This window comes from Botrytis cinerea, chromosome 2 (assembly GCF_000143535.2).
Source record: "Botrytis cinerea B05.10 chromosome 2, complete sequence".
In the NCBI taxonomy this organism is placed as follows: domain Eukaryota; kingdom Fungi; phylum Ascomycota; class Leotiomycetes; order Helotiales; family Sclerotiniaceae; genus Botrytis; species Botrytis cinerea.
In genome coordinates, this window is record NC_037311.1 from 1,363,827 (window position 1) to 1,388,297 (window position 24,471).

General features: G+C 43.9%; 7 protein-coding genes across 9 annotated transcripts; 2 read left to right on the forward strand and 5 right to left on the reverse strand.

Annotated features, from left to right (window-relative positions):
* Positions 1 to 86: 86 nt before the first annotated feature.
* On the forward strand, positions 87 to 1,865 carry Bcprp9. Its single transcript, XM_001553727.2, has 2 exons — positions 87 to 293; positions 350 to 1,865. Exons 1-2 carry the CDS (start codon positions 204 to 206, stop codon positions 1,751 to 1,753), a joined length of 1,494 nt encoding a protein of 497 aa, XP_001553777.1. The 5' UTR covers positions 87 to 203; the 3' UTR covers positions 1,754 to 1,865.
* A 1,110-nt stretch (positions 1,866 to 2,975) lies between these two features.
* On the reverse strand, positions 2,976 to 7,213 carry BCIN_02g03900 (hypothetical protein). 3 transcript variants are annotated; one of them, XM_024691281.1, is made up of 3 exons: positions 7,052 to 7,213; positions 4,931 to 5,752; positions 2,976 to 4,879 (listed from the first exon to the last, which is right to left on the reverse strand). In XM_024691281.1, exons 2-3 carry the CDS (start codon positions 5,612 to 5,614, stop codon positions 3,044 to 3,046), a joined length of 2,520 nt encoding a protein of 839 aa, XP_024547051.1. In that variant the 5' UTR covers positions 5,615 to 5,752; positions 7,052 to 7,213; the 3' UTR covers positions 2,976 to 3,043. The 3 variants fall into 3 exon arrangements, with proteins under 3 accessions (XP_024547051.1, XP_024547050.1, XP_024547049.1); XM_024691279.1 differs by lacking the exon at positions 7,052 to 7,213 and adding an exon at positions 5,842 to 5,922; XM_024691280.1 differs by lacking the exon at positions 7,052 to 7,213 and having other exon boundaries at positions 4,931 to 5,922.
* Positions 7,214 to 8,639: 1,426 nt separating this feature from the next.
* BCIN_02g03910 (hypothetical protein) lies at positions 8,640 to 10,614 on the reverse strand. The gene is made up of 3 exons (XM_024691282.1): positions 10,472 to 10,614; positions 9,623 to 10,402; positions 8,640 to 9,478 (listed from the first exon to the last, which is right to left on the reverse strand). The coding sequence occupies exons 1-3, from the start codon at positions 10,508 to 10,510 to the stop codon at positions 8,819 to 8,821; spliced, it is 1,479 nt and encodes a 492-aa protein (XP_024547052.1). The 5' UTR covers positions 10,511 to 10,614; the 3' UTR covers positions 8,640 to 8,818.
* A 363-nt stretch (positions 10,615 to 10,977) lies between these two features.
* On the reverse strand, positions 10,978 to 13,147 carry BCIN_02g03920 (hypothetical protein). The gene is made up of 4 exons (XM_024691283.1): positions 12,741 to 13,147; positions 12,558 to 12,662; positions 11,950 to 12,338; positions 10,978 to 11,856 (listed from the first exon to the last, which is right to left on the reverse strand). The coding sequence occupies exons 1-4, from the start codon at positions 12,918 to 12,920 to the stop codon at positions 11,148 to 11,150; spliced, it is 1,383 nt and encodes a 460-aa protein (XP_024547053.1). The 5' UTR covers positions 12,921 to 13,147; the 3' UTR covers positions 10,978 to 11,147.
* Positions 13,148 to 18,484: 5,337 nt separating this feature from the next.
* Positions 18,485 to 20,625, reverse strand: Bcoxa1. The gene is made up of 3 exons (XM_024691284.1): positions 20,428 to 20,625; positions 19,577 to 20,368; positions 18,485 to 19,473 (listed from the first exon to the last, which is right to left on the reverse strand). Exons 1-3 carry the CDS (start codon positions 20,509 to 20,511, stop codon positions 18,934 to 18,936), a joined length of 1,416 nt encoding a protein of 471 aa, XP_024547054.1. The 5' UTR covers positions 20,512 to 20,625; the 3' UTR covers positions 18,485 to 18,933.
* A 74-nt stretch (positions 20,626 to 20,699) lies between these two features.
* On the reverse strand, positions 20,700 to 21,719 carry BCIN_02g03940 (hypothetical protein). Its single transcript, XM_001553721.2, has 2 exons — positions 21,290 to 21,719; positions 20,700 to 21,157 (listed from the first exon to the last, which is right to left on the reverse strand). Exons 1-2 carry the CDS (start codon positions 21,563 to 21,565, stop codon positions 21,047 to 21,049), a joined length of 387 nt encoding a protein of 128 aa, XP_001553771.1. The 5' UTR covers positions 21,566 to 21,719; the 3' UTR covers positions 20,700 to 21,046.
* A 69-nt stretch (positions 21,720 to 21,788) lies between these two features.
* Positions 21,789 to 23,576, forward strand: Bcshp1. Its single transcript, XM_001553720.2, has 3 exons — positions 21,789 to 22,050; positions 22,147 to 22,592; positions 22,642 to 23,576. Exons 1-3 carry the CDS (start codon positions 21,979 to 21,981, stop codon positions 23,381 to 23,383), a joined length of 1,260 nt encoding a protein of 419 aa, XP_001553770.1. The 5' UTR covers positions 21,789 to 21,978; the 3' UTR covers positions 23,384 to 23,576.
* The last annotated feature ends 895 nt before the right edge of the window (positions 23,577 to 24,471 follow it).

Sequence of the window (24,471 nt, forward strand, 5' to 3'; positions counted from 1 at the left end):
CAGAATTTAAAGTTAGCGGCCGTGTGTGGACTCACGCGAAATGATTGGTTGGCGCAAAAAGTTCAAGAACCTGAACTAGAATCATCGAAAACAACTTGAACATTCATCCATCGTGTCGTTGATCTTCCTCCGTTTATCTTATCAATCTTTCGCGGCAGGAACAGAACCACCATTAACGGTTGATTTGATACCAATCCTTCGAAATGATATTAGAAGAGCAAAGATTCCTCCACGAGGATCTTGAGAGGCTTGAGCAAGGTATCGCTGATAGAGTAGCTGAAGATCCAAAACAGGTAAGAATTGAAGCCATTTGCCTTTCATCAGTCAACCAATCTAACTTATTATCAAGGTTCGAGAACGTTTGAATCGAGACCATCAAGTCGGGCACTTCCTGGATCGAATTCAAGACCAGTCCAAACGTTTACTAGACATATACAAAGATGTAGATGGAGTACGAAGTAAAGAGATCCAATCCATATCGACCGGCGAACCACTGGAAGAATTCTACAAGCAGCTTGGGGAAATCAAGAGTTTCCATCAAAGATACCCGAATGAACCTGTTGAGAACCTTGAAAAGGCTTACAAGAAGAAAGCACCTATGGAAGGGGAGACTGCTACATCAGAAATCGATAACATGTTCACTGGAGAGGAAGCATTTGGTCGATTCCTAGATCTCACTACAATTCACGAATTATTCTTAAATCTCCCTAATATTAAACGTCTTTCCTATCTACAATACCTGGATAATTTCGATTCGTTCGCACCTCCAACGTGTCCCGTGAAACGTCCAGATAAGATGACCGATCAATACTTCGCATACGTTGGGGAACTAGCAAATTATCTGGAAAGCTTCATGCGCCGAACAAGGCCATTGGAGAATTTGGAAAAATTGTTTGCGAGCGTTGAGGAAGATTTTGAAAAGGCATGGAAAGATAATGATGTTCCCGGATGGAAACTTGAGATTACAGCACCCGTTAATGGATCAAGTGCATCTGGAATATGGTGCGCAGATTGTGAGAAGGAGTTTAAGAATGAAAACGTGTATAAGGGTCACTTACCAGGAAAGAAGCATGTTCGAGCCGCAGAAGCGCGAGCAGCGCGAATGGCCGAAACAGGAGAGGACAGCAATGGTGCCACACAACCAACACTATCCACATCCCGTCTGAAGGAACGTGCCATAGCGGAGCGAGAATACAGAGTAAGACGTCTCGCAGCTGCCATGACACAGGAAAGAAGTGATACTCGAGTCAACGTCGAACGAAAGCAGGGTATGACCGAACGTGAGCGACAAATGGAGCTTGATGCGTTATTTTCCGAGACAGCTGCAACACCTCGAGAGGGAGATTCGGACAGCGAATCAGATAGTGATGACAAGGTCTACAACCCACTGAAGCTACCATTGGCCTGGGATGGCAAACCTATTCCTTTCTGGCTTTACAAACTTCATGGACTCGGTGTTGAGTTCAGATGTGAGATTTGTGGAGACTATGTTTACATGGGCAGAAGAGCTTTTGATAAGCATTTTAATGAGGCTCGTCATATTTTTGGATTGAAGTGCTTGGGAATCACAAATACCACATTGTTCCGCGAGATCACGGGAATTGACGATGCGTTGAAGCTGTGGGATAAATTGCAAAGAGAAAAGAAGAAAGGAAAGGCTGAAGAAACTGGCGTTGTTCAAATGGAGGATGCAGAGGGAAACGTTATGCCTGAGAAGGTTTACTATGATTTACAAAAGCAAGGCTTACTATAGGTAGATGGCTTAATGGCGTCAATTAAGGGTGTATAATAAGAATGCATGTATCATACCCATTACAGAGAAGATCACGCGATTTTTACTTCAAATTGACAACATTTTTTTCTGACTTTTCCGTGGAACCCGTTGTAACGCCTGCTTTTTCTGAGTAGCAGTACAAGTGTATACTACTTGCCGGTGCAGAATATTGATGATGGGTAATTCAGCGCTAGTGGTACCATCAGCACGTTGTATTAACACTGATACTATGGTCTGAATTGCCAAGAACTCTAGAGTTGCACATTGGCTTTTTTGTATTTTTGATAGCTTCTCTCTGTCACCCTAGTCTACTTTCAACAATGCTCCTCATTCAGTTCATCTCCACTTCTGACCCTCTAAAAATTTCAAATCTATCCCGTTCCCTGCGGGCGCTGGTGAATGGCTTTCCTTCTCCTTGACTAAAGATCTCACTCGTATGGCTAGTTCCTACTTCAAAAGAAAATAAGAGCTGAAAATGCCATTTTGATACATAAACAGCGATCACGGATTAACACTCGCTCTTCGAACGCAATTTATTGGTGATAGAATGTTGATAGAACGTTGATGTGCGCATGATCCCTCTCAAAAGCTATGCATCTCATTTTAGCCATGCAGTCAAACTGCCTTAGGATTTGAAGTAGAGAGTTTTCAAGAAGGGTGTTGAACAGAGATTTGTGTAGCATGATACATACAAAACTTGTGTGTTGTTCTGTACAATCAGGCATACAAACCGGTTTGCATCCTCATCGTTTCTTGTATGTTAAACCATTTGTCTGGATGCACGGGTGTGCTTAGCGTTGTCGTTTTTCCAACTCTTACGGGAACAGAAGGGCGAGGGTGAATCTTTATAGTCAATTTCACTTCTTATGAGAGAGCCTCTGCTGTCGTCCCCTACAAGAAGTTTTGGCTAAGGGAGACACTTGAAAGTTGCATTTTATCAGACTAGTAACCCTAAGCGTAAATTTACCGCGTTTAATAAGCACGCGTATCAAAACTTAATCGCCATTTTCGTTAAATCATTCTTTTCATACTCTATTTAAGGACGCAATTTATCTCAGGGTGCTTATTTTGGGTTTGCTATTCTGATTCATCTGCAACATCATCGCTCAATAGTCGCAATTTCGATGATCGCAATCTCAATCTTAGATCCGACGCAAGTTTCATGTCAATCCCGCCATTTAATCGAAACAATGAACACCGCTCCCATAAGTAATAAATTCCCATTAGTAACTCCCCCATAAGCAATTCCTTCCGATATCCTGTTCCTCATCAAACCCTTACCATCTTTGGCATTCTTCCCGAGTCATTTTCCTCGGCACATTGTCCACAGCCACACCCAGCATCACTGAACCACTTTGTCAAGCTCATACGAACAGCCATTCTTTTATGACTTATGGCCCCATCTGCTAATTGTCCCATAGCTAACTTGGGCTGTTTTTCAATCTCCTCGGGACTGTAACCCCCCATACAATCACCCACGTAGCTGATCGTCAACTCTTCGCCTGCCTTAATATCTCTCATGGCCCTGCAACTCACACTACTACTTCCAGGTTTAAGCACCTCTTGGTTTGGTCCATCCCCAGCCACAAGTGCTGATATGTCTTCAGCTCCGTTTGAACATGTGCCTCTCCAGATCACGTTCTGTCTGCAACTATGGTTGAAGAACGAATAGCTGGGACTGACTACGATCAAATGCGATATTACAGGTCCCGATTGGGGTGTACGTATGGAACGGAATGATTCATCCAGTTGAAGACCAGGAATGTCAATTGAGCTACTATTAGCGTTGTTCAACATGCGCCAGTACATTGTCTGGATCAGCTCCGGAGTCCAGATGTTTGCCAGAAACTTGGTTTTTCCTTCATGTATCTTTTTGACTGGTGAGAAAATGTTAATACCGAGATCACAGAGAATACGGGTGGGTGCGACTATGTTTTCCTGGTAGCACCAATTCTGGCTATGAATGGCTTGTTCGTCATCACTGGCGTAATTAGCTGTCAGCCTTGCCAGTAGTGGATGCTGCAAAGGGTTCTTCTGTGGGCTCGAATCTTTCGACCAGCCAGGTGTGCTTAGAACGATACACATTACGCGCAAAAACATCCTAGGGTCCCATTCACTCTGATACATGCCAGTATTGTAGAGCCAAGAAAAATCGATACCACACTGAATCTTGTGATAACTTCCGATGGCGAGATCATGACAGCCTTTGGAGCAGAATGATATGTTACATCCGCATGATGGTCGACAGATCTGGATTGGTTGTACGAAAGGGGGAGCAAGATGAGCATGACATGCGTCGCAAAATTGTCCAGTCGAAGGTGGGATATTTGAAACGCATGCATATGACTTATCGACTAAGACTGATTCTCCTTCTTCGATATCACGTGTGGCAAAAATACCCAGGGGCCCAACGTCTGCGTTCTTAGGAAGATCAGAAAGTGATTTGGATTTGGATGCTATACCTGGAGATCCGAAATCCACAGGTCGGACTTCTGCATTGAGAGAGTTGAATGTAGAGTTGACTTGTCTGACCAAACGGGGTGTTCGAACAAAGAGCTTTGGGGCCATCCACGGGTATTTCTTCTGATAAATTAATCCTGGTCGACTACTTGCAATGATATTGACGACTGACGCATTCTTGGCGTCTTCCACTGTCTCCTCATGTCTATTCTGGAAAGATTCAAGCAACAATGATTGCAGATCGAGTAATTCGAAATCGTTAGGAAAATCCTCCAGGCCAAGTTTGACAACCGTCAAGCCATCCCAAAATGCCGCACAATGCATTAATCCTTGGACCAAACAACGATAAGCTCGAAGACACATCGATTGTAGTTCGTCAATAATTATTACCGTCGAGCTCGTGTAAAGCCGAGTTGCAACAGCTGTGTATACTAAGCGAGAGAGCTCGGATTGTTGAGGAGTGACGGTTTGAAGCCCAGCCTTGATAAGAATAAGAGCGCGATACGCGTAATGGGATGAAGTGTCTTTGAAGGCAAGTGTGGAGTCTAGATTAGCAAGATCAATGTAGATGAAGGGATCATGGGGCGCAATGGTCATGTCATGAACAAGTGCTTTGCGGTAGAGAATGAGACCGTTGAGCAAATTCTGTTGAATGGATGATTAGTTGCCGCACTTAACATTTTGTGTGAAACTTGCCTCTTTCTGAAGTCCAATAGATTTTTCTGTGATAAGGTCAAATTGACATGTTCCAGTCCATTCGTGACGGATTTTAATCTTCTCGGCTTCCCCTTTGATGGTGTTAGGTGCGTGTTCCATTTGCGAGACTTCAGTCACAGAAGTGTAGTTGGCGCTATGGATGGATTCGGTTGGATCAACTAATACTGTAAGGCCCGTATCAGGATTGGTTGAAGGAGAGGTCATTGCTTCAGTGAGTCCTGGTTCTGTAATAGCCATTAACATGACCTCTGCGGCTTTCTCGGGTGATTCAGTCGCTGTAGGCTCCAGCGATTGGGGCAAATCCTTTTTGGGATGCTCGTCGATCACTTCAAGTAGATCAACTTCTGAATTTTGGAATGCTTCCCTGCTGTCTGCAGCTTTCTGTTCATTCACAGGAATGAGCTCAAGAGTTGGATCTTTCCATAGTGGGGAAGCGAGTCCAACCGTCTTCTTAGGCTCTGCCTTGTACTTAGAAGTAGGCTCTTCATCGTAAAGCGACGCAAAGATCAGCGCCACTTTCCTCTTGAATTTCTCGGGGTTCGAAATTCCGACTACGAGGGGAGAGACACCCGAAATAACGGCTTCGTGACCACATGGGGAGTTGGGAGGAGTGTCGATGAAGTCGATTTTGTTAGGAGAAGGTGGGGTGGTCTGCTCGGACATTATTGATATAATTTCAGTTGAAAATGATATGATGGGAGTGAGTTGGTAGATGATTAAATGACCAAGTAATGAAGAGAAATCGGTATGTTTGCTAACAATATATGAGTGTGTCAGGTAATATTGAGTGTTGGAGTGGACCTAGATAGAAATGGATTAGATATGGCTCATAGGAGGAACACAAGATAGTGTTTTAAGGAAGCAAATATCGAAAGAGACATCTTCAATACCAATACAACGTGAATATACGTGTTTGCGGCCAACTTTTTGTTTGCAATATGAAGCGAGGGTGCTGCAGAATGCAAGTTTCCTGAAACCGATAGCCAACAAAGGCTCAGAATGGTGGGTGTAACAAAACAATAGGAGATAAGAGGCTTAAAATCGAAGACTTGAATAGCGCAGGTCTAAGGATAAGACAATCAGGATGCAGTTATCTCCAAAAGAAATTTGGCAGTAGTTGGTTCGCATGAGTATGGTAAGATATAAGGATAGATGCTTAAGTTGTTCTTCTGTGACGAAGACTTCTGAGTGCTGGAATACGGTTTTACTTCTCAGAGACTCACACCCTCTCAGGATGAAAGCCGATCCTTAAATAGAGGCTTAGGAAATCTTAGAGAGGAGGGAAGAGGAAATGAAAGTGGGGCTGAAGAAAACCGCTAGAATTCTGATTCACCCTGATCAACAAAATGACTACATCCCCGCTATTTCGGCTGCGATGGTGTTGACAATGGTGACAGCGATATAAGCATAGACCCGAAGGATAACAGCAAGACGTAAGTTCAAATTATTGTCATTATCAAGAACTTCTTAAAAGGCGATATATGTGAAACGAGAGTAAATAATATGGGAAATCTTCATCCCATAGTGTTTCATGGTTAGAAATTCAACAACAGGGCGTACTCACTCAAGTAGGAGCCCCGGGCCAACAGCACGACACCAGCAAGATTCTCCTTGTTTAAGCGAAAACGGCATCACGAAATTTCGACAGTGAAAGAGCTCATCAAATATTGCTACCACGCCGCTCTACTGAATTCTTATAGTATCAATTAAAAGTCCAAATTGTAGTTGCATCTGAATCTTAGACTCTTGTGAAGTATTCTAAGTAAGAACAATGTGTTTTCAGAGGCGTGTGCTCATCCGCACTAGCAAAAGAGCGGGACATGGAGTACTAACATCCAATCAACCATCAATTGCCCGTCGCCAGAACTCAACAACAGTAGGCACAAGGCTTGCTAAAAGCTATTGCAATTTGCAATAACTGTCGATGACAACAAAAGTAGCGGAGAATAACTGCTTAAGTGACCTTTGGATGAAATATTCCCTTTTTCACCAGAGAGTGAAACCTTTTCGAAATAACCAAATGAAACAAGATATTGAAAAATCGCAAGGCATTTGTAGATTATATTTCGCTTCATTCAAAGTGGGAAAGAGGAGACTTGCCTTGATTGGGTGAATTCAAGCAGTCAGCTCAATCAATTCATGATCGATCGATAAATCGTTAAGGTGAATAAGTGCGCAAATGTTGTCAAACATTGAAAGGTTGTGCAGATAGTTAAATCATCTTGGTCATTCAATTAATAGCGCAAGTTGAATAAAAGAATCTACTGTATAATTGAGATTTTTTGAGGAGTAAAGAAAACGCGATACGGCAGCGAGAGTTAGGATGGAAGTGAGTGTCGAAAACCACAGTCTTGTAATTGAAACGAAGTTACCAACAGAAGCTACTAAGCGATATCCAGAGTTAAGAATGGCGAAAAGTTATTCTGTTGGTAGGCTCTCGTTTACTATAAACTTTATAGAATAGTATTGAGAGGCAAAAATATCCTAGTGTCGAAAGTGAGCTTGAACCATAACGATTACTCTTCACTTTGGAAGTGAAACCCCGTTGTATTGGCAGAATTAGACGACCAAAAATAAAGAGAAGATTTCTATGACAAAACCCTCCTCGCTTTTGACACAAGATCTTATTAAAATATAATCTTTAATCTGTATATGTTGTTGTGGCCAGGAGAAGCTGATTCGCTCGCAACTTTTGGTTCCAAGCTGAAGTTGTAAGAGATATTTTGTTAGATTGAGATCGAGAAAATACCAATAGCCCACAGGCTTTTTGCTTGATAGTCCTGAATATGTGTAAGATAGCATTGCGCACAATTGCAGTAAACGCACATTTGTATAGAAATAAAGCTGAGGCAAATTTCTAAGCTCAATGATACACGCTGAGACTAATGAGCAGTATTATTAGTTCGTAGTAAGTGCTCTGAAAGGGATATGGAGCTTTCGAACGAGAAATAAACATTTCACTTGAGATACATGACTGTTTGTATGAGTAGGATAAGAAAGACGTAGCACCCACTATTGCGTAGGTCCTGTATATCTAATTGTATTCTATCTAAAGAGCTAGCTATATACAGGGGATAGTAGACCTTATACAAGGTCTACTAGAAAGAGCTAGTCTCTTTCGCATTCGCTTAAGGCTTTTAATTCATTGGCCATTGAATTGAAGTCATTCACTGCGTTCACACAATGACTGTGTAGTCAGCTATGTGGCATCTGTTTAGCGGGCTTACTGGTGTCCAAAGTTGAAGGTAGCATAAAAATTGCATGACAAATAAATTTCTCAAAATCAGTTGCTAGATCAGATTCCGTGAACTCGTTCGCTACCTGCCATTTTTGGGGGCTGTTCAACTTACTTCTATTTAATTCGCAGCTCTTGAGGAACGTTTTTGGTATAATTTTAATGGATAATACCTAGATATTGCGCCAAGTTCGACTTCTTAACAAACATGCGGCTCCTTATCTCCTCCTGCAGTTCCTGCGTATCACTACAGCCAAGATTCCTGTGTGAAGCTGCGGTTGTTTTTCACATGAATAAAGAGCCGTTGCACATATCTAGTTAAAGATTCAATGTCTAGAAGAATATCTTTGCATCCAACGGTAAATCAAGATTTTTAGACAAGTACCAGAAGTGACAAATGTTTATATAGTCAACCCCCAATGTAGGGATAACAACAAACCACAAGATATAGCATGGAAAAGCCGCGTTGGGTCTTATTTCTAAAAGTTCAGAAATCTTACATAAATTGAACCTTAGAAAAGTGCATGGCATACAAGAGTATATAGCAGCAGGCGAGTTGAGTCGGTGTTGCTTCTACGTACTTAGTCTCTTCTCCGAATCAACTTTCTTGTTGTCTTCTACTATTGAATCGTTTAAATCTTGGCCTTCGCTTTGGGTAACCAGACACTCTGTGTATTACACCAATGCTTCAATCCCACTAATCCCCATGTCATTCCAATCCCGCTGTTCTTGAATCCTCCAAACGGAACTTTTGCACTAAGATAAAAATGAGCATTCACCCACACACTTCCAGCCTGTAATTCCCGAGCCATCTTCTCAGCCCTCGTGACATCTTTGCTCCAGACCGAGGAGCCCAATCCTGTATTGGTATCATTGACCCTGTCTACAATAGCCTCATCAGAGCCGCTCCATTTAAGAACAGGGAAAATGGGACCAAAGGGCTCAAGCTGTACGATTCTTTCGGTGTCGGGCGGGTTATCGATGATGGTTGGCTGGACAAAATAACCTTTGCTCAATGTTTCGTTCGCCTTAATGCCATCATTTGAACCCCCAAGAGCGACTTTAAGTCCGTTCTTTACGATGTCGTCGTAGAAAGTTTGTACAGTGTCCATTTGCGCTTTGCTTTGCAACGGGCCCACCCAGCTTGTGGGATCAGCCCCAGGTCCAACTTTTAGTTTGGGAATATAAGCTACGAGGGCCGACATGAACTCGTCGTAAATGTCTGCATGGACGTATAAACGCTTTATATCCATGCAAATCTGACCGGAATTCATCAATGCGAGATGAGCGACCTGTTTGATGCATCTATTAGCTCAGTCTGGAGTGGAAGAACGGCTTCTTTCTACTCCAAGTCCTTCACATTGTGATTATTCAAATTCAAACCTCTCAGGGAGGGGAGTAGATGACATTATCAGAAAAGGATGCCCTTAACGTACCTGAGGAACCACGGATGCGATATCGACATCTTCACACACAATACACGAATCATTCCCACCCAATTCTAAGGTAACTCGCTTCAAAGTTTTAGAACAACTTTCCATGACCTTTTTACCCGTTGCGATGCTCCCAGTAAATGCAATTTTGTCAATACCAGGATGAATTGTACACATGGGTCCGAATTCGTGCCCACCGCTCAAGGCCTGCACTATTCCTGGAGGGAAGAATTTGTTTGCTAATTCCACGATCTTAAGCCCACAATATGGTGTGTCGGGACTAGGCTTTATGATAATTGCATTCCCGGCCCATACCGAAGGCACTAGCTTTCCCATCGCAAGCAGAATCGGATAGTTCCAAGGTACTATTCCACACGTTACTCCAATCGGGACATATCTCACACTTGCGACCATGGTGTCGGTCTCTGCAACAACTTCCTCAGTAAGCAAGAGCTCGGTGGTTTCTCGAATCATGGCTAAACCGCGAGCAAACTCGTCATGAGCAAGGAATTTAGCTTTTCCTTGCTCCATGATAACTAGATCAACGAATTCCGATTCGTAGCTCTCGAACGCATCAGCGAATGCGAGGGTGATAGCGCGACGCTCTGTGATGGAGGTACGAGCCCAGGACTTTTGAGCTGTCTTCGCTGCACGCACAGCTTCATCAAGTTCCGTGATGGTGGAGAGTGGAACTGCAGGATTGGGCTCGCCAGTAGCTGGATTGATGCCATGTCTATTTTGTGTTGTTTTGCACAATTTTCCATCAATTGTGTTTTGGAAGGTCTGGGGTGATGTCAGCTATGAATATCTTATCATCAACTTCAGCGATAACCAGATGAAATTCAATCTCACCACAAAATCCATCCTGTTGTCTGTATTATTTAACACCATTTTCAATCCTCACAAAAAACCAAGCAGTTCAATCGGAGTTCAAAGAACAAGCTCAATGCGAATACAATTAACGAAACACCATTATTCGAAAGGAAAACCTCACCATTTAAGCCAAGTCAGCAAGTACTCATTACCCCTCAAATGAGCATATCTTCATCCGCAGCTGAACATTCCTTGTGGCATTAAGTGATGGAACACAGCGATGTAATTGGCCTCTTGTATTCCCCGCACCACTGTGTACTCGGGCCAAGATACCCACAATGAACACAACGGTACTGAAAAGGCATAAACCTGGTGGTACAGCAATTCTTAAGTATGTTGAGGACCGCTTACATGCGGGAAGACTGCCTGCAGGTAAAATCTATCTCAAACTGCCCGCTTGCCGTACCGGTGTAATTGAAGTTTTTCAATGTAGCACCACTTTAGTCAGTGTAACTACTTCTCAGAAGTACTAACGACCGGGGGTTTGAAACTATAAGGCGCACAGGCTTCACGGGCAATGACTTCGCAGTCGGTCTAATGGTGTTGTATTATTGTATCAAAATTCGTAGAGTTAAGTCCAATTCGATCCTGTCGAGGTATCTGCTCATCATCATTATATTATAATCTTACATCGCCAACCCAAACCAAAAGGGTACTATAATGCTGACGATCCTTTGCCCCCATGTATTTTACTCATCCGAACACTGCTGATTTTTGTATTGGTCGTCTTCGTGATGCCCATTCCCCAAACAGAATCCTCTTCGCTACTGAGACTCCTCGCATCGCTTGTGTCTCTATTTGCCCCTTTCCCTCCACTGAATTTGCCTACATGCTTAGATATCCGCTTGCTATGTGGCTTTCCCCGAGGGTTTCCAAGTTCTAAATCGATCTCATGCGGTTTCCCATCATCTTGATGCTGTGATTGTTCATCCGAGGAAAAATCGTAGACATCGCTAGTCGCGTTCTGCTTCCCCGTTGCAATAGTTGTTGTAACACCCGAGTTTAAAGGAATGTCGTCTCTGAGTTTGCAATCGTCGGCATCCCTTCCTGTGCTACCCATTTTCGAACCTCCCAAATTTGTGTTCTGGCTTTTTTGCTTGATGTATCCACCGCTTTTAGCATCTCCATACCCACCCCAGTTTTTGCTAATGTTACTGGGACCTTTAGTCGAGCTACCAAAAAGCCTGGTGCGTGCAAAGAAATTGCGAAAGAGAGGACGTAGAGTAGCGACTGAACAAGCCGTAATGCCGATACCTGTTTCGACAGTTGACCAGATAGCTACATCGACAGTTGCGAAGAGGAAATCGGCTATATTTGAAAGATCGTGAAGGTATGGAATACGAACTATGGTTGCGGTAGAGGCTCTGTGTGATAATCATGTAAGTTTCATGCTAATCCTCCAGAACCCTAAGTGAAAACGAGGCTTGGGATGGTGACAAGAAGTAAAAGGCACGTACATAGCACCCATGGATAGAATAATTGCCACACTGATCTTATCTCTAGGCGTCATTTGAAGATTCCACACTACCCATATCGGGATCAAACTCAAAATCCAGTCCGTGGCGCAGGTTATAGCGCTATATGCATATCCCGCATCGACCGGAACGTTGGCATTTATACACTTTCCTGTTCCGCCCGTATACTTCGTCCAGAAATAGTTTGAAGGCTGACATTGAAATATAAAGACAAGAAAGTAGAAGATGCCACCGATTTCACACATCACAAGAGTGCCGAGAATGATGTAGCGATGGAGTGGTACGCTCGAAAGGCGCAGGAGGAAAACTGCAATAGAGAGCTTAAGGGCCATGTTGGAGACGACATAGACTGGCTCGCATAGCCACCAATACTGTTCAGATGTCAGAAAAAGCTCAACAAGAGAACGGTGTCATTTGGAAGGAGGCCTAGCCAAGTGAGCTTAGGAGTCCGGGATATCTTTGTTATGTGAATGTTCTCAGAACAAAGGGGCCCCATTGCTGTTTTCGTAGTCGATGCCGAAGGCCTGATCTGTTGGTATGGGAAAGAGGGGCCACATCATAATCAAGTAAGAATTGAGGAATTGAATTACCTTGAGACCGATTGGGACATCTTCAGTTGGAATGTCCCAAATATGCTTACCACTTCCATAAGTTACAGCCGAGAGGGCGAATGTAGAATATACCATAAAAAATGCCTTTTCAAAAACCAGTTAGCAAGCAGGACACCTCATAGCCATTCCAAGCATGTATCAGAACCAAAAGAGAAAACGAACCCAAGCAACAACAGCAAGCGTATCATCCCAACCAAAACTTTTGATAACAACCGCTCGGCAATATGTTCGCATCCAAACGGACAGTGTAGTTAACACAATAAACAGTATCACGACTCCTTGAATTTGTGACCCTCTGTCCTGATGTGACTCCGCCCGGACCGATAACTCCAAAGATTCCATTTTTTTCAGTTGGCAGTAGCAACAACCCGCTGTGTTGAAAGTAGCACTGGCAGCTAATGTGGCCTCCAAAGATTCCCCCAATTTCTCCACGAACACGACGACGGATTGAACGTCAAAACTCGAACCCTAATGTGGGCGGTGACTAGTAGATAATATGCGTCTGGCAAATCCGAATGAACCCCTCGGGTGTACAGGACCCAAAAGAATGAATTTTATTTGTGTAACCCTTCGATCGGGGGGACCCACGACCACATTTGAAGCATTCATGATCCTTTCAACACAAGGAACCAGGTATGTAAATGAAGTTCAGGTGTACATCTAGATTCTCGGTCACTTTGCCCCAGAGTGGATTTGGGAAAGTAGATCTGCTATTGTGCATGGAAAGACGGGAGAGCAAGACGTGATCAAAGCGTTGCAGAGTTTACCATTTAATCCTCGGAGACGTCCCAAATAGGAAGACAATACTGTTCTTAGATTCTGTTGGCATCGCTGTGTAGTAACATGTGGTAACACTTACTAGGTATCGGCACTGGACATGGAATTGACAATCTGATACGCTGATCTCAAGTCCTATGCAAATGAATAGTGTGCTACCGACCTGCTTGTCAAGGCTAGTCAGGGTAGTTCCACCTGTCAATAGGCCACTCAACTAGATGCTACAATCGTCAGCCACAATTTAGTGACGATTTCGGAAGTTCATATGCGTTACCTCTAATGACAATTGCATCCAAATGTAGGGATCAAGGTAGCTTGCCTGTGCTTGAGGTGCAAGACTGAATGAACCAGGACCCAGAGATATAATGAGTTTTAGCTTGAGCTATCACCAATTTGTGCAATGATCACACCAAGGTTTGTCCATCCAAATCAAAAGCTGGCTGGCTGGCTTGCTTGCTGGATTATATCAATCGTTTTCATAATCTTCGATGTAATAGGGACCGATAGCGATACCTACTTAGTGCGCCACATCATTACTATATTGATCCAAATGACAGGCTCTTAAGCTTTCTGATAGGACGCAACTGGCAAGAGATCAACCCAGCTACTTTGCGCGGCATTTGCTTTCTGTTTGGCTGATCAATTCCTGGCATTTAGCCTTGAGAAACTGCCGTAAGTGATTACCAATATCCTAATACAGAGGCATAAATTATGCCGTTGCCCCAGGGAACCCATCAGTCCGTCAGCGTCGAAATAAGATTTGGGACTTCCTATAGGCCATCTGATGTGCGGTCTGTTGCGGTGAGCCAATCGAGCATTTATCTCTCTTGTCTGGAGTTCCATAGACTCTTGGCCATTGTTTGGGTATCGCACGGTTGGTGCCAGACGGGAGACGGGAGACCTACTGGGTGACAGCTGCCATGCCGCCACAATATCTCGTCAACAAGCTGATCTTTGTAATGTTGAGTCATATTGACTGGAAAATTTGGAGAATTACGACTCAGAAGCATCGCATGCCGCATATTAAACCCGTCGAGAGAAATAGAGCATAGGGTAGATTGAAAATTTACGTGGACCCCTACGAATGCACTTCCAATTCGCCCCTCGCGGATCGGGGTATTATCCGTTGTGCGGATCGTATTTCCGATCTAATCCGCATTGTGAAAGGGTATGGGTAAATACGAGATTTGGTTCGTTTCATTTCCATGCTTTCCGAGGTATCTAGGTATCTAGGTATCTTCACCATTTGCAGATTTGGCACACAGACTTGAAGATTCTTGAGGCTGATAACAACGAGTCCGTCCCCCTTCTTGGCCTGAATGATTCCCAACTACTTGAGTAGCAGATCTTTTGAATCCTAGGTATTGCCTTGATATCATCTCTTGATTCAATAGAACTCATGCGAATGTTTTCCGGATCCGGATCCAGTTGCAGTCACAAGATGTGAACCTTGCAGTTCTGCTAGTGCGAGAAAATCTGGAGACAGAGTTTTCGCTTCTTTATTTCAGTAAAGACAGGGGTTGATAGAACCACCAGCAGATCTATTGTGCAAAGTCGAGGGGAAGCGGAAACAGGTAATTTTTCGTCTTTTTTTCTCCCGCTCCTTACATGATCGTCTGTTTGTAATTCGTCTAGAGTAAGCAGCCGAGGTAACTTATACATGTTGCATAATGTACTACGAATGTTTCACCCATTGCTGTCACGCTTCAGGGATAACGTCAATGAGGAAATCCGGAGATATAGTACATAGCTCTTTTAAATGTGTGTCACAATCGAATTAGGAAGTCCACATTAACACCCTTCCCTTACATTTCAGGGCCCATTTTTGAGGACTGTATAATCAACTGGTTTGATACCTTAGATATATCCCCTGGTTGCCGTCCCATACGTGCTGCAACCAGATATCTTTGCAAAAGTTCCGAGAAAGCTTCCAGTACACGGCTCGCGGGGGCTTCAACACGCGTCTCGTGGGACTTTTGAGTTCGGGGATTTTGGCAATATGTTCCATGATAGTTCGATCGGCTTTCAATCGCAAAGCTTCTGGAAAAGTATCTCAATGCACTGTTCTGTACTACGTCTACTTGAGACTTAGCGGATGCTGGGTGTGTCTTGATACGGGTTGGGGCCGCCTCCCCTTTTGATGATGAATAATTGGCAAACCTAACTAGCCCCACCTCTATCCACTGAGAAGCTGGCATAAAACTCCACCAAGATGGAAATTAAATTATGGTTTTCTCTCCTTGCAGATGCAAGCATTATCTTCCCGACCTCGTGGTAACGGCCCTTCAATGTCAATCTTGCTACATTTTCCAGACCGGAAGTGCGGGCGGCGTTCGCCTAGCATCGCCCAAGATATCACAAACTCACATTTCGCAGTACCTTGGTACCCATTGGGTAGGTCACAGGAGATCTATACCCTTTCTGGATTCGCATAATCTAGACCTGCCGTTAGAAAATGATCAGGAAATTGGCCTACCGGACGTTGCGGACTTGAACAGAGAAAGAGCAGAAAAGTATAAGCCTCTCATTCCAATGTCAGGAAATTCGTGGATGGATGGCTGAATATACCCGCGAGCGGTATAAGTGATGTACGTACATAGATAGATCTAATATTCAATTTTGATCTAGTACCTTTACACTACCAGGCCTAGGATACAAGTGGATTCCTTCTAGTAGTTTGGGAGCCTTCTATCGGGAAGCACAATTCTTGGCAGGCTTTTGTGGCTTCTTCACCCTTCAACAACAGGATTGTTGTTGGTAGATATTTATGAAGTTTTGGCTGTACACCTCGTCTCCTAGATGGCCTGGTTTTTCATATTAGCGTCCAATATTAGAAATGGATACTCTTGCGTCAAATCACAGACACCGCTCCTTCTTGGGAATACCATCGCGAACGACCAGGGTTTCGTTTTGTATTTGCAATATAATTTCTAGTTGAAACAAGAATAGAATAGTTCCTACACATCACCCCCACTATTCTCTCATGCCCCAGGTTACACACATTTGATGAACCTGAAAGACGGGACCAAAAATTATACTGTCACTGCGCTAGTTCTCCCTCACAATGGACAGTTTGAGTTGACTGGAGATGAAATAACAATATCTACTGTCAAACGGAAGTACACTGTCAGATCACATCTTAACAGGTGCTATTTCTGGCCGTCATTTCAGAGCTTTATTTCATATCACATAATGATCACAAGCATCCAAAGGAAGAAGACTGCCCTCACAATATTCAAATTGAGGACCCTGATCTATGGAACTGCCGTCTAGTAAGTCAACATTCATGCTATCGAATTCTTGAATTTGTTGTGCAGATTATGGCATGTCACCGCGGCATTGATATTTTGATCCATAGACGAACTAACTTCAAGCTGAGACGATGTACAATCATATAAACTACAAGCTTTGTACTCTATTATATGACATGGATGGGAAGGTGAAGTAAAAGATATGTTCAAGTGCTCTCTGGAGGCTATTCCTCCAGGAGCTTGGATCGGCCACAAGTTAGAGACTAAACATGAAGCATGTTGAATCTCGGGGCTTCCATGTAGTTTCTCACACGGCATACGCCCATTCCGCGAAGTTTTAGCAATTAAAGAACTAGTTCCGTCTTCCCTCAAGTGGAGAGTATCGAATTGTAGTACACTGGGCACAGAAATTGTTGAAAAGGAGGACAGTATTGTATGATGTATGATGTGAATGAAGACAAGATATTTCAATTGCCGTGCACAAACCAGTTATAAGACTAACATATATAGCAGATCAATTTCAGGGGTCCCATTTTTTCTCCCACCAAAGTTCAAATCGAAAGATGCGTGAACAGCACTCTGCGATTTGTGTCATTAACAACTCGGCAAGCATATAGACAAACGCCTTGTCTTAATCATGAAGCTTTTTTCCCGGTCGTAATCAAGATGTGCTCAATGACGGGTCATGTAAACTTTACGCTGCTTAGGCATGTTAATAGTTTTACATCCTACATTTCTGTTTGTAACGGAAGAATACGGATGACGGAGCACCTACGATGGTAGGTCCTAAATTTCAAGTTGTATTCTGTCTAAAGAACTAGCTATGTACCAGGACTAGTAGATCTTAAATAAAAACTACTGGAAGAACTAGTCACTTTCGCATTCGCTTAGGATTATAGTACAGTAGCCATTGAATTGAAGCCATTCACTGCGTTCACACAATTTCCATTTCGATTCATCCACGTATCATTTCGTTTACACTCCCCTGAAATCTCAAGCAGACAGCTGTATATATCCTGCTTACTTTGGCACCCCACCGAATTAACGCGGAGCTGGAAGTTCATATTCGGACAATCTCAGTTTTGCCTTTACTTAGTGAACCAAAGGCACACGAGCATCTCCAGTCCACTTAGTTCAGATGCTATTGCACCAAATCAAAGAATATGGACGGGCATAGATGGGCAATGGACCAGGTTGATCGAGTATCGCCCATATAACATAAATGTGCACAGATAGATACAGTTCAATCATTCCATTGCTCAATATTATCACAAAGGGGCATAGCTCAATTCCGCTCAGTCTCGAACACCAAAGGCTTCATCTAACACTGCCCACACCGTGCCCAAGGGAAATTCAGCAGACTGTCACCCGAGAGCCAGTGTTTACTGATCAAAATGCTAAGAACCAGATTCTCAGTCAAGATGCAGACTGTATGCATAGCTCAAGCGGAACCCGTGTCCATATCCGAATAAACTTCTACAAATTCAAAGCAAACATAGCTGGGCTTTAGATGTTCGGGTGGCAGGTGAGAATAGGAAGGGCTTGTGGGTAGGTATTCAAAATCACATTTGTACTTGAAGTATCTTCTGATATAGTGAGGATAGTGCCCGTACTGTTGGTACACTACTGTCCTTCCTCGAGACGCAGTAGCTTTCTTCTCTTCGTCAAGCCTTCCATTCACTCTAACTTCTCTCCTCAGCACCTGATTCTCATCTAACTATCCAGCCACATCATCCTCGCCCGAACCTTACTCTTCGAATTTTGATATTCTTTAGAAAAATATATCCTTTGTATTTCCTATTCCAGACATTTTCATAAGTTTCATCTATCTCATATAGGCAAATCCGAATCAACGGATCCAAAGTGATCGTCAGTAGGTGGTTTTTGATCTAGGCTCTGCTAAAAATGTAATTATATGTACTTCGCTTTTCGAGTCACACATGTAATTCCTCCACGCGTGCATAGAGATATATGATATCTAACCTTTCCCCTATTAAACCAACGATATCTATCGCAGAATCATTGTTCGACAGCAAACTCCACACTCAATCTGGACTTAGACTGTGTTCTGGAAATCTGATATGCGTAAATTTTCCGGTGCACATAAAAGTTCAAGGCTGACCCGTACCACTTTGCTATCCTTTAGTAGTTGCCATTTTGATACATAGATACAAATGCTGTGGCATCAGCAGAGAAACTCCTCAGTCCAATCAATCTGCAAACATTTTGTGACATAATTTACATTGACGCATTCATCATCACACTGGTGAAGTTTACACATCACTAATCTAAAAGTTGATCAACATGGCCCGGTATGTTGTGCTCGTTCACCCTCTTCTACCCCTTTTTCTTCCCCCTGATTTCTCCAATTGTCTTCTCTCTCTTTCTTCTCTCCTTCTAGCATTTTGTTCTTCCGCAATCTCTCTCTTTCTCCTTTCCTCGTAAGCAGCAGCTCTAGCTTTCGCTGATGCATCATCTGACTTTGCTCTTCTTTCTTTTGCCATATCAACAACACCTTTCTTGGCGCTCTGGAATCCGTCCATTACATTTCCCAAACTGCCATCCAATGAGAATCTCTTTCCGGGAGTAGCTTCTCCCCCAGCTTCTGGAACTTCTCTCATCCTTAGGGTACTTTGGGGGATTGATAGGTTCTGGGTTGGGATAGGAGTCATATTTGCCCAAGATCGGAACTTAGGGTTGCGGAAAAGTGTGGCCTGGCCAAAGGAGAACGAGGAAGATACCAAGAACGACAATTGAACAGCAGCGGGCATAAACGATGTGAAGATCATAGAGAGGAGAGGCATACCCCATTGCATTGCAGTCACCATTCCGGGTGTGAGAGTACTGACACCGGTTTCTCCTCCTTTCTGTTATGGCCCCAATTAGCTCGTCAATTCTTCAGGGGGTAACGTTCAAGAGGAGGGGGGCATGGGCGAATGAGCAGAATGAAATATAAAAACTTGAACTAACCTTCAAAACGTAATGCAAGATTCCACTTGTAGCCAATGGCAATAAGAAATAAGGATCTGGGATACTCAAGTTGTAGAACCACAGAATTCCTCCATCCAACAGCCCCGGAACAGGCACATCAGACATCTGCCTCAACAATTTCCACGTTCCGTACCCAATGAAAATCTGGACTGCCGGCACAAAACTTTTCCACATCGAAATCCCCGCTCGTTTGTATATGCGCTGTAATTCTGCTCTATGCAACATCATCTCCGCTGTGTCTCCCTTCTTTTTCGCCTCCATCATCAGAGCCTGGACGGGAGCAGTAAACTCTTTGATTGTAGCCATTCGAGATGCATTCTCTGCGGCATCCAGAAAGGGCTTGAACAAAATAACCCTCCATGCGGCAGCCGCGAGACCGATAGATACCCACCAGGGAGTTCCGGCGAGGACATGGATATGCTCCAGCATCCATTCCATGACAGCTGTAGGACCCCATCCATAGTCGAGACCAAGAGAGTGGAGGTAACCAATGTGTTCGGGCGCGGAAAGGATATCAGGATTGACATCCGGGGTGACATCGAGCGGGGTAGGTCTGAACTCGGGTGTGGAGGTTTCGACTGAGGGGATTGAGGAATTTATAGGTGCGGCGGAGGGCGTGGTTGATGCGAAACGTATGGAGGCGGCATTTCGAACCAAGGTATTGGTTTTTGAGAGGGATGATCGAGTAATTGACTGCGAAAATAAAGTGCTGTTCCCTTTGTTCGAGAGATATGTATTATTTCTAATGGGGCGATGTACATTTGAAGAGAACTTATAGAAATCAGCAAAGTCCCAGTTGTGCTTAGTTATGCTATGAGAAAAGCAAATACCTGTCTAATCCCATATGATTCAATCCGCCGTCTACCCAGGGCCACCGCCTGGTTCGAACACCTTAGCCCTCTGCTGGGTATCATTTTATTATATGTGGATGGTGATGGCTAGTTCTTCCCCTCGTCAGTCGAAGATTCAGTATCGCAAAAATTATTGATCGCGAAAACTCGCATAAGTCTTTGCATAAATTGAATAACATTTTAGTGCATTCCTGGATGGTTTACCACCTAATCTAGGTGCAACAACCACAGTAATGATCCCAGAGATCTAATGTCAAGATATTCACTCGTAGAACTATACATTTGGGTTTGCTGTCATAAATTGATCTATCTGTGTGGTAAATTTATGAGTTTGTGGTATGGTTTGTGAGATGGGCTACGGATAGATTGATGTACGATCAGTTTTCACCCAATTCTTTTATTCGTTTCCCATGAACCGGCAAGAATCACATCTATGTGCTGTCAGATCTCCTCAGCAGCTCTGCTAGATTTGCTTGAGCTTGCTGCATCTCTCCATTCTTGAAATGCTCGCCATGCCCTGTTTGCTCTTCTTTCCAGAAAAGCGTCGGCCATAACTCCAAACGCCATTGTCTTGTATACGTTCTATGTGATCTTTCCTTCATTCCAAGCTTGTCAAGTCGTCCAAGTTGCCTTCTCTGCTCTTGCGTTCAATTGGACTATCTCTGACTTCAATCCCTGGTCCTACAGATCTTCGTGTGAGTGGGAAAACCTACACGAATCAAGTAATTAGCACAAATCTTCGAATACAATGAGATAACACACAGTCTTTTCAATGCAAAGAACGCAATCCTATATTACGTATATTTGAATCTAAAGAAAAGTAACGATGGAAAAGTCATACCTTGGTGTTACTCCATCCCAACCTGAACGCAGCTTCGTGGGCGAATAGCTCTCCAAATCCCAGCATTAGTCCATTCACAAATGGCAAGACAAGATTGATCGCGGCACCTCGAAGCAATCCCCAGATTGTAGGAGGGGAGTAAAGAATCATCTGTGGAGAATCTGATGAGGATGGTGAAGGAGAACTTTCATCTTCATTGCGAGAGTATTGCTCTGAGTCGGAGGGCATCGTTATCCCGGATTCAACGAGAGTGTTGAGCTGTTCCTCTGAAGACATTTTTTCGAAATGAGAAGTATTACTTCAAGTAGCACAATAGATTCTCTTCCGTATAGTCTTTAACTATAGGTATTGATATGTCTGCTGTACTGGAGAATGTAGGGGCTTGACAATGTCGTTGCTTCCCGCTCAGAAGCGTTAATTTTGGTATCACGGAGCATGATAATCCAATGCCGACCGAAGCTTTGACGATTTTTCTTATAAATGTAGAAGATTCAGCCCCGCCTCGCCCGCCAAAGAAGAACGTCATCCCAAGCTGCCTCGTTGGTTTGTTTCTTTCTATAATATTTCACCATCAAGCTACGAATTACTTTCTACTTTCACAGGATCCCTTGACGCTTCTTCAAAAAACGTCTACATTTCAGTCAATTACCTATTTCAAGTATCATCGCCGTCAATACTTCAAAACAATCATGGCGGACACCAGTAATCATGATGAGTTGATCTCTCAATTTTGCGCAATCACCAATGCTTCCCCATCAGAGGTACGATCATAGACCCAGGGAAACCCCCCCAAAATCATTATGCTTTCAAGCATCGATAATGATCTCATGTCGCTGACTCTCTTTTTTGAATTTTAGGCTCAACAATTCCTTTCCGCAAATCAATGGGACTATGCATCAGCTATGACAGAATTCTTCACTGCTCAAGAGGAAGGAGATACAGGAGCCTCAGAACCAGTCGGTAACAACGATCAAACTGAAACTCCACCAAACTATACTGGGCCACGAACACTCGATGGCAGACCTGCTCCCGATAATGGCAAGAAACCTGCAAAACCAACTGCCGCAGCCGGTAGAGCTGGGGGACGTGGAGGCATCACAACTCTTGGTTCTTTAAATCAAGGATCTTCGAGCCATGGTGATCGTATGAACGATGACGACGACAGTGATCCAGATTATGAACCAGATGAACAGCCAAGAGATTTATTCGCTGGTGGTGAAAAGTCAGGATTAGCTGTTCAAGACCCCTCGAGAAAACCCGATGCGAGAAAAATTGTTGGTGATATTCTTAAGCAAGCCAAAGCGTGAGTTTCCCTTTTGAATCTTCTAGACTACCCTTCTTAACATTTACAGAAATTCTTCGAGAGAGACTGGAGAACCATCTGCACCAGCCGCAGCTGCACCATCTCGATTCCGTGGCAGTGGGCAAACTCTCGGTGGTGATGATGCTCCTTCTCAAGTAATTCCCGATCCTCATCCTCCTGCAGCTTCTTCCGAGCTTGTGACAAGAATTCTACACCTTTGGGAGGATGGTTTCAGTGTTGAAGATGGCCCACTTCGCCGATTCGACGACCCTGCAAACGCGCAAGACCTGCAGGCGATACAAAGTGGCCGTGCTCCTCTACACTTGATGAATGTTAGGCATCTTCAACCTGTTGATGTTCAATTGCACAAACATGATGGACCTTACAAAGCTCCACCCAAAGTCTACAAGCCTTTTGGTGGATCAGGCCAGAGACTTGGTAGCCCTACGCCGGGCGGCTCCAGCACTCCGCAGGCATCCACTCCAGCGCCAGCGCCTGCACCTACTGCCGGCTCAACAGCAACCCCAGAAGTCCAGGTCGATGAATCACAACCAACACTCACCCTCAGACTTCAGTTGGCAAATGGCACTCGTATTCCAGCTCGATTCAACACTACGCAAACTGTAGGCGATGTATATGACTTCATTGCACAAGCAAATGCTGGTAGCAATGAGCGAGCTTGGGTACTTGCAACCACTTTTCCAAACAAAGAACATACCGAGAAGAGTCAGGTCCTGGGTGAAATGCCAGAATTCAAGAGAGGAGGTACAGCTGTGCAGAAATGGGTTTAGGAGGTGTGGAGGTGGATTGGACAAAAGTGTAATAGAGATTCGCGACCAAGCGGAATCAATTATGATGAAGCTTTTACTTACTGGCTACGGCCAGAAGGCGTTTAAGGAAGTCTGGGAGCACATACATAGCATTTTTTTTAGGCATAGATAGCTGATTTGTCAAGCCGCAATGATAGACGCAATTGATTTAGCAGTCTAAAGAATCCTCATGTGAATATGATTGAAGCTGAGATTGAGATTGAGATTGATATTGAGTGATGTTTCAAAGTAAAAATTACAGCTACTACAGAATTGACATTGTAGTAATTACTTGCCCATTATATGGTACCTATGCATGCACGCTTCCCAATCTTAGATTGTGCATTTTTTGGGGGGCGAGTGATAGCAAGTCACTTGAATCAATAATAGCTAGTAGATCTCTCTCCACTTACCATTGGTCTGGATCTCGGTCTCGGTCTCGCATTATCGATACCGCCGGTATCGATTGATTCCAATAATGATCAAGAGCAAGAGCAAGAGCAAGTGGGAAATCACGAAATGAGAAGAGAACGGAAACGGGAAAAGGAAAATGTGGAGAGATGGATTTCGTGATCGAATTCTCTGTGTCCGAATTCTCCGTATGTGTGTGTGTGTGTGTGTGTGTGTGTGTATGGATGGTGGTATGTGGTATGTGGTATGTGGTATGGCGTACCTATGTATGGTATGGTATGCAAGCGAGGCGAGCCAACGCACTGATCGACAGATTTATACGGGCCGAGGAGGGAAGGGGAGGGGAGGGGGGCTTGATCGATCCCCCAACTTTGAGAGGGGGAGGCTGCTCGGGGGGTGTTGGAATTTGGGAATTTGAGAGGTGGGAATTTGAGAGGTGTAGGGGTGGAGGGTATGGATGGGAGGGGATGGGTGAGAGTTTTTGTTGAGATTGGAAGTGGGAGATTGGAGATGAATGGTTTGGTTTGGTATGGTAGGTATGGTATGGTATGGTGTATCGATAAGAAGGGATGGTACTAGGTCTAGGTCTAGCTAGGTAGGAGGTACCTAGGAGGTAATGACGGATGATGTTGAGAGAACGGAGAGGAAAGAGAGAGAAG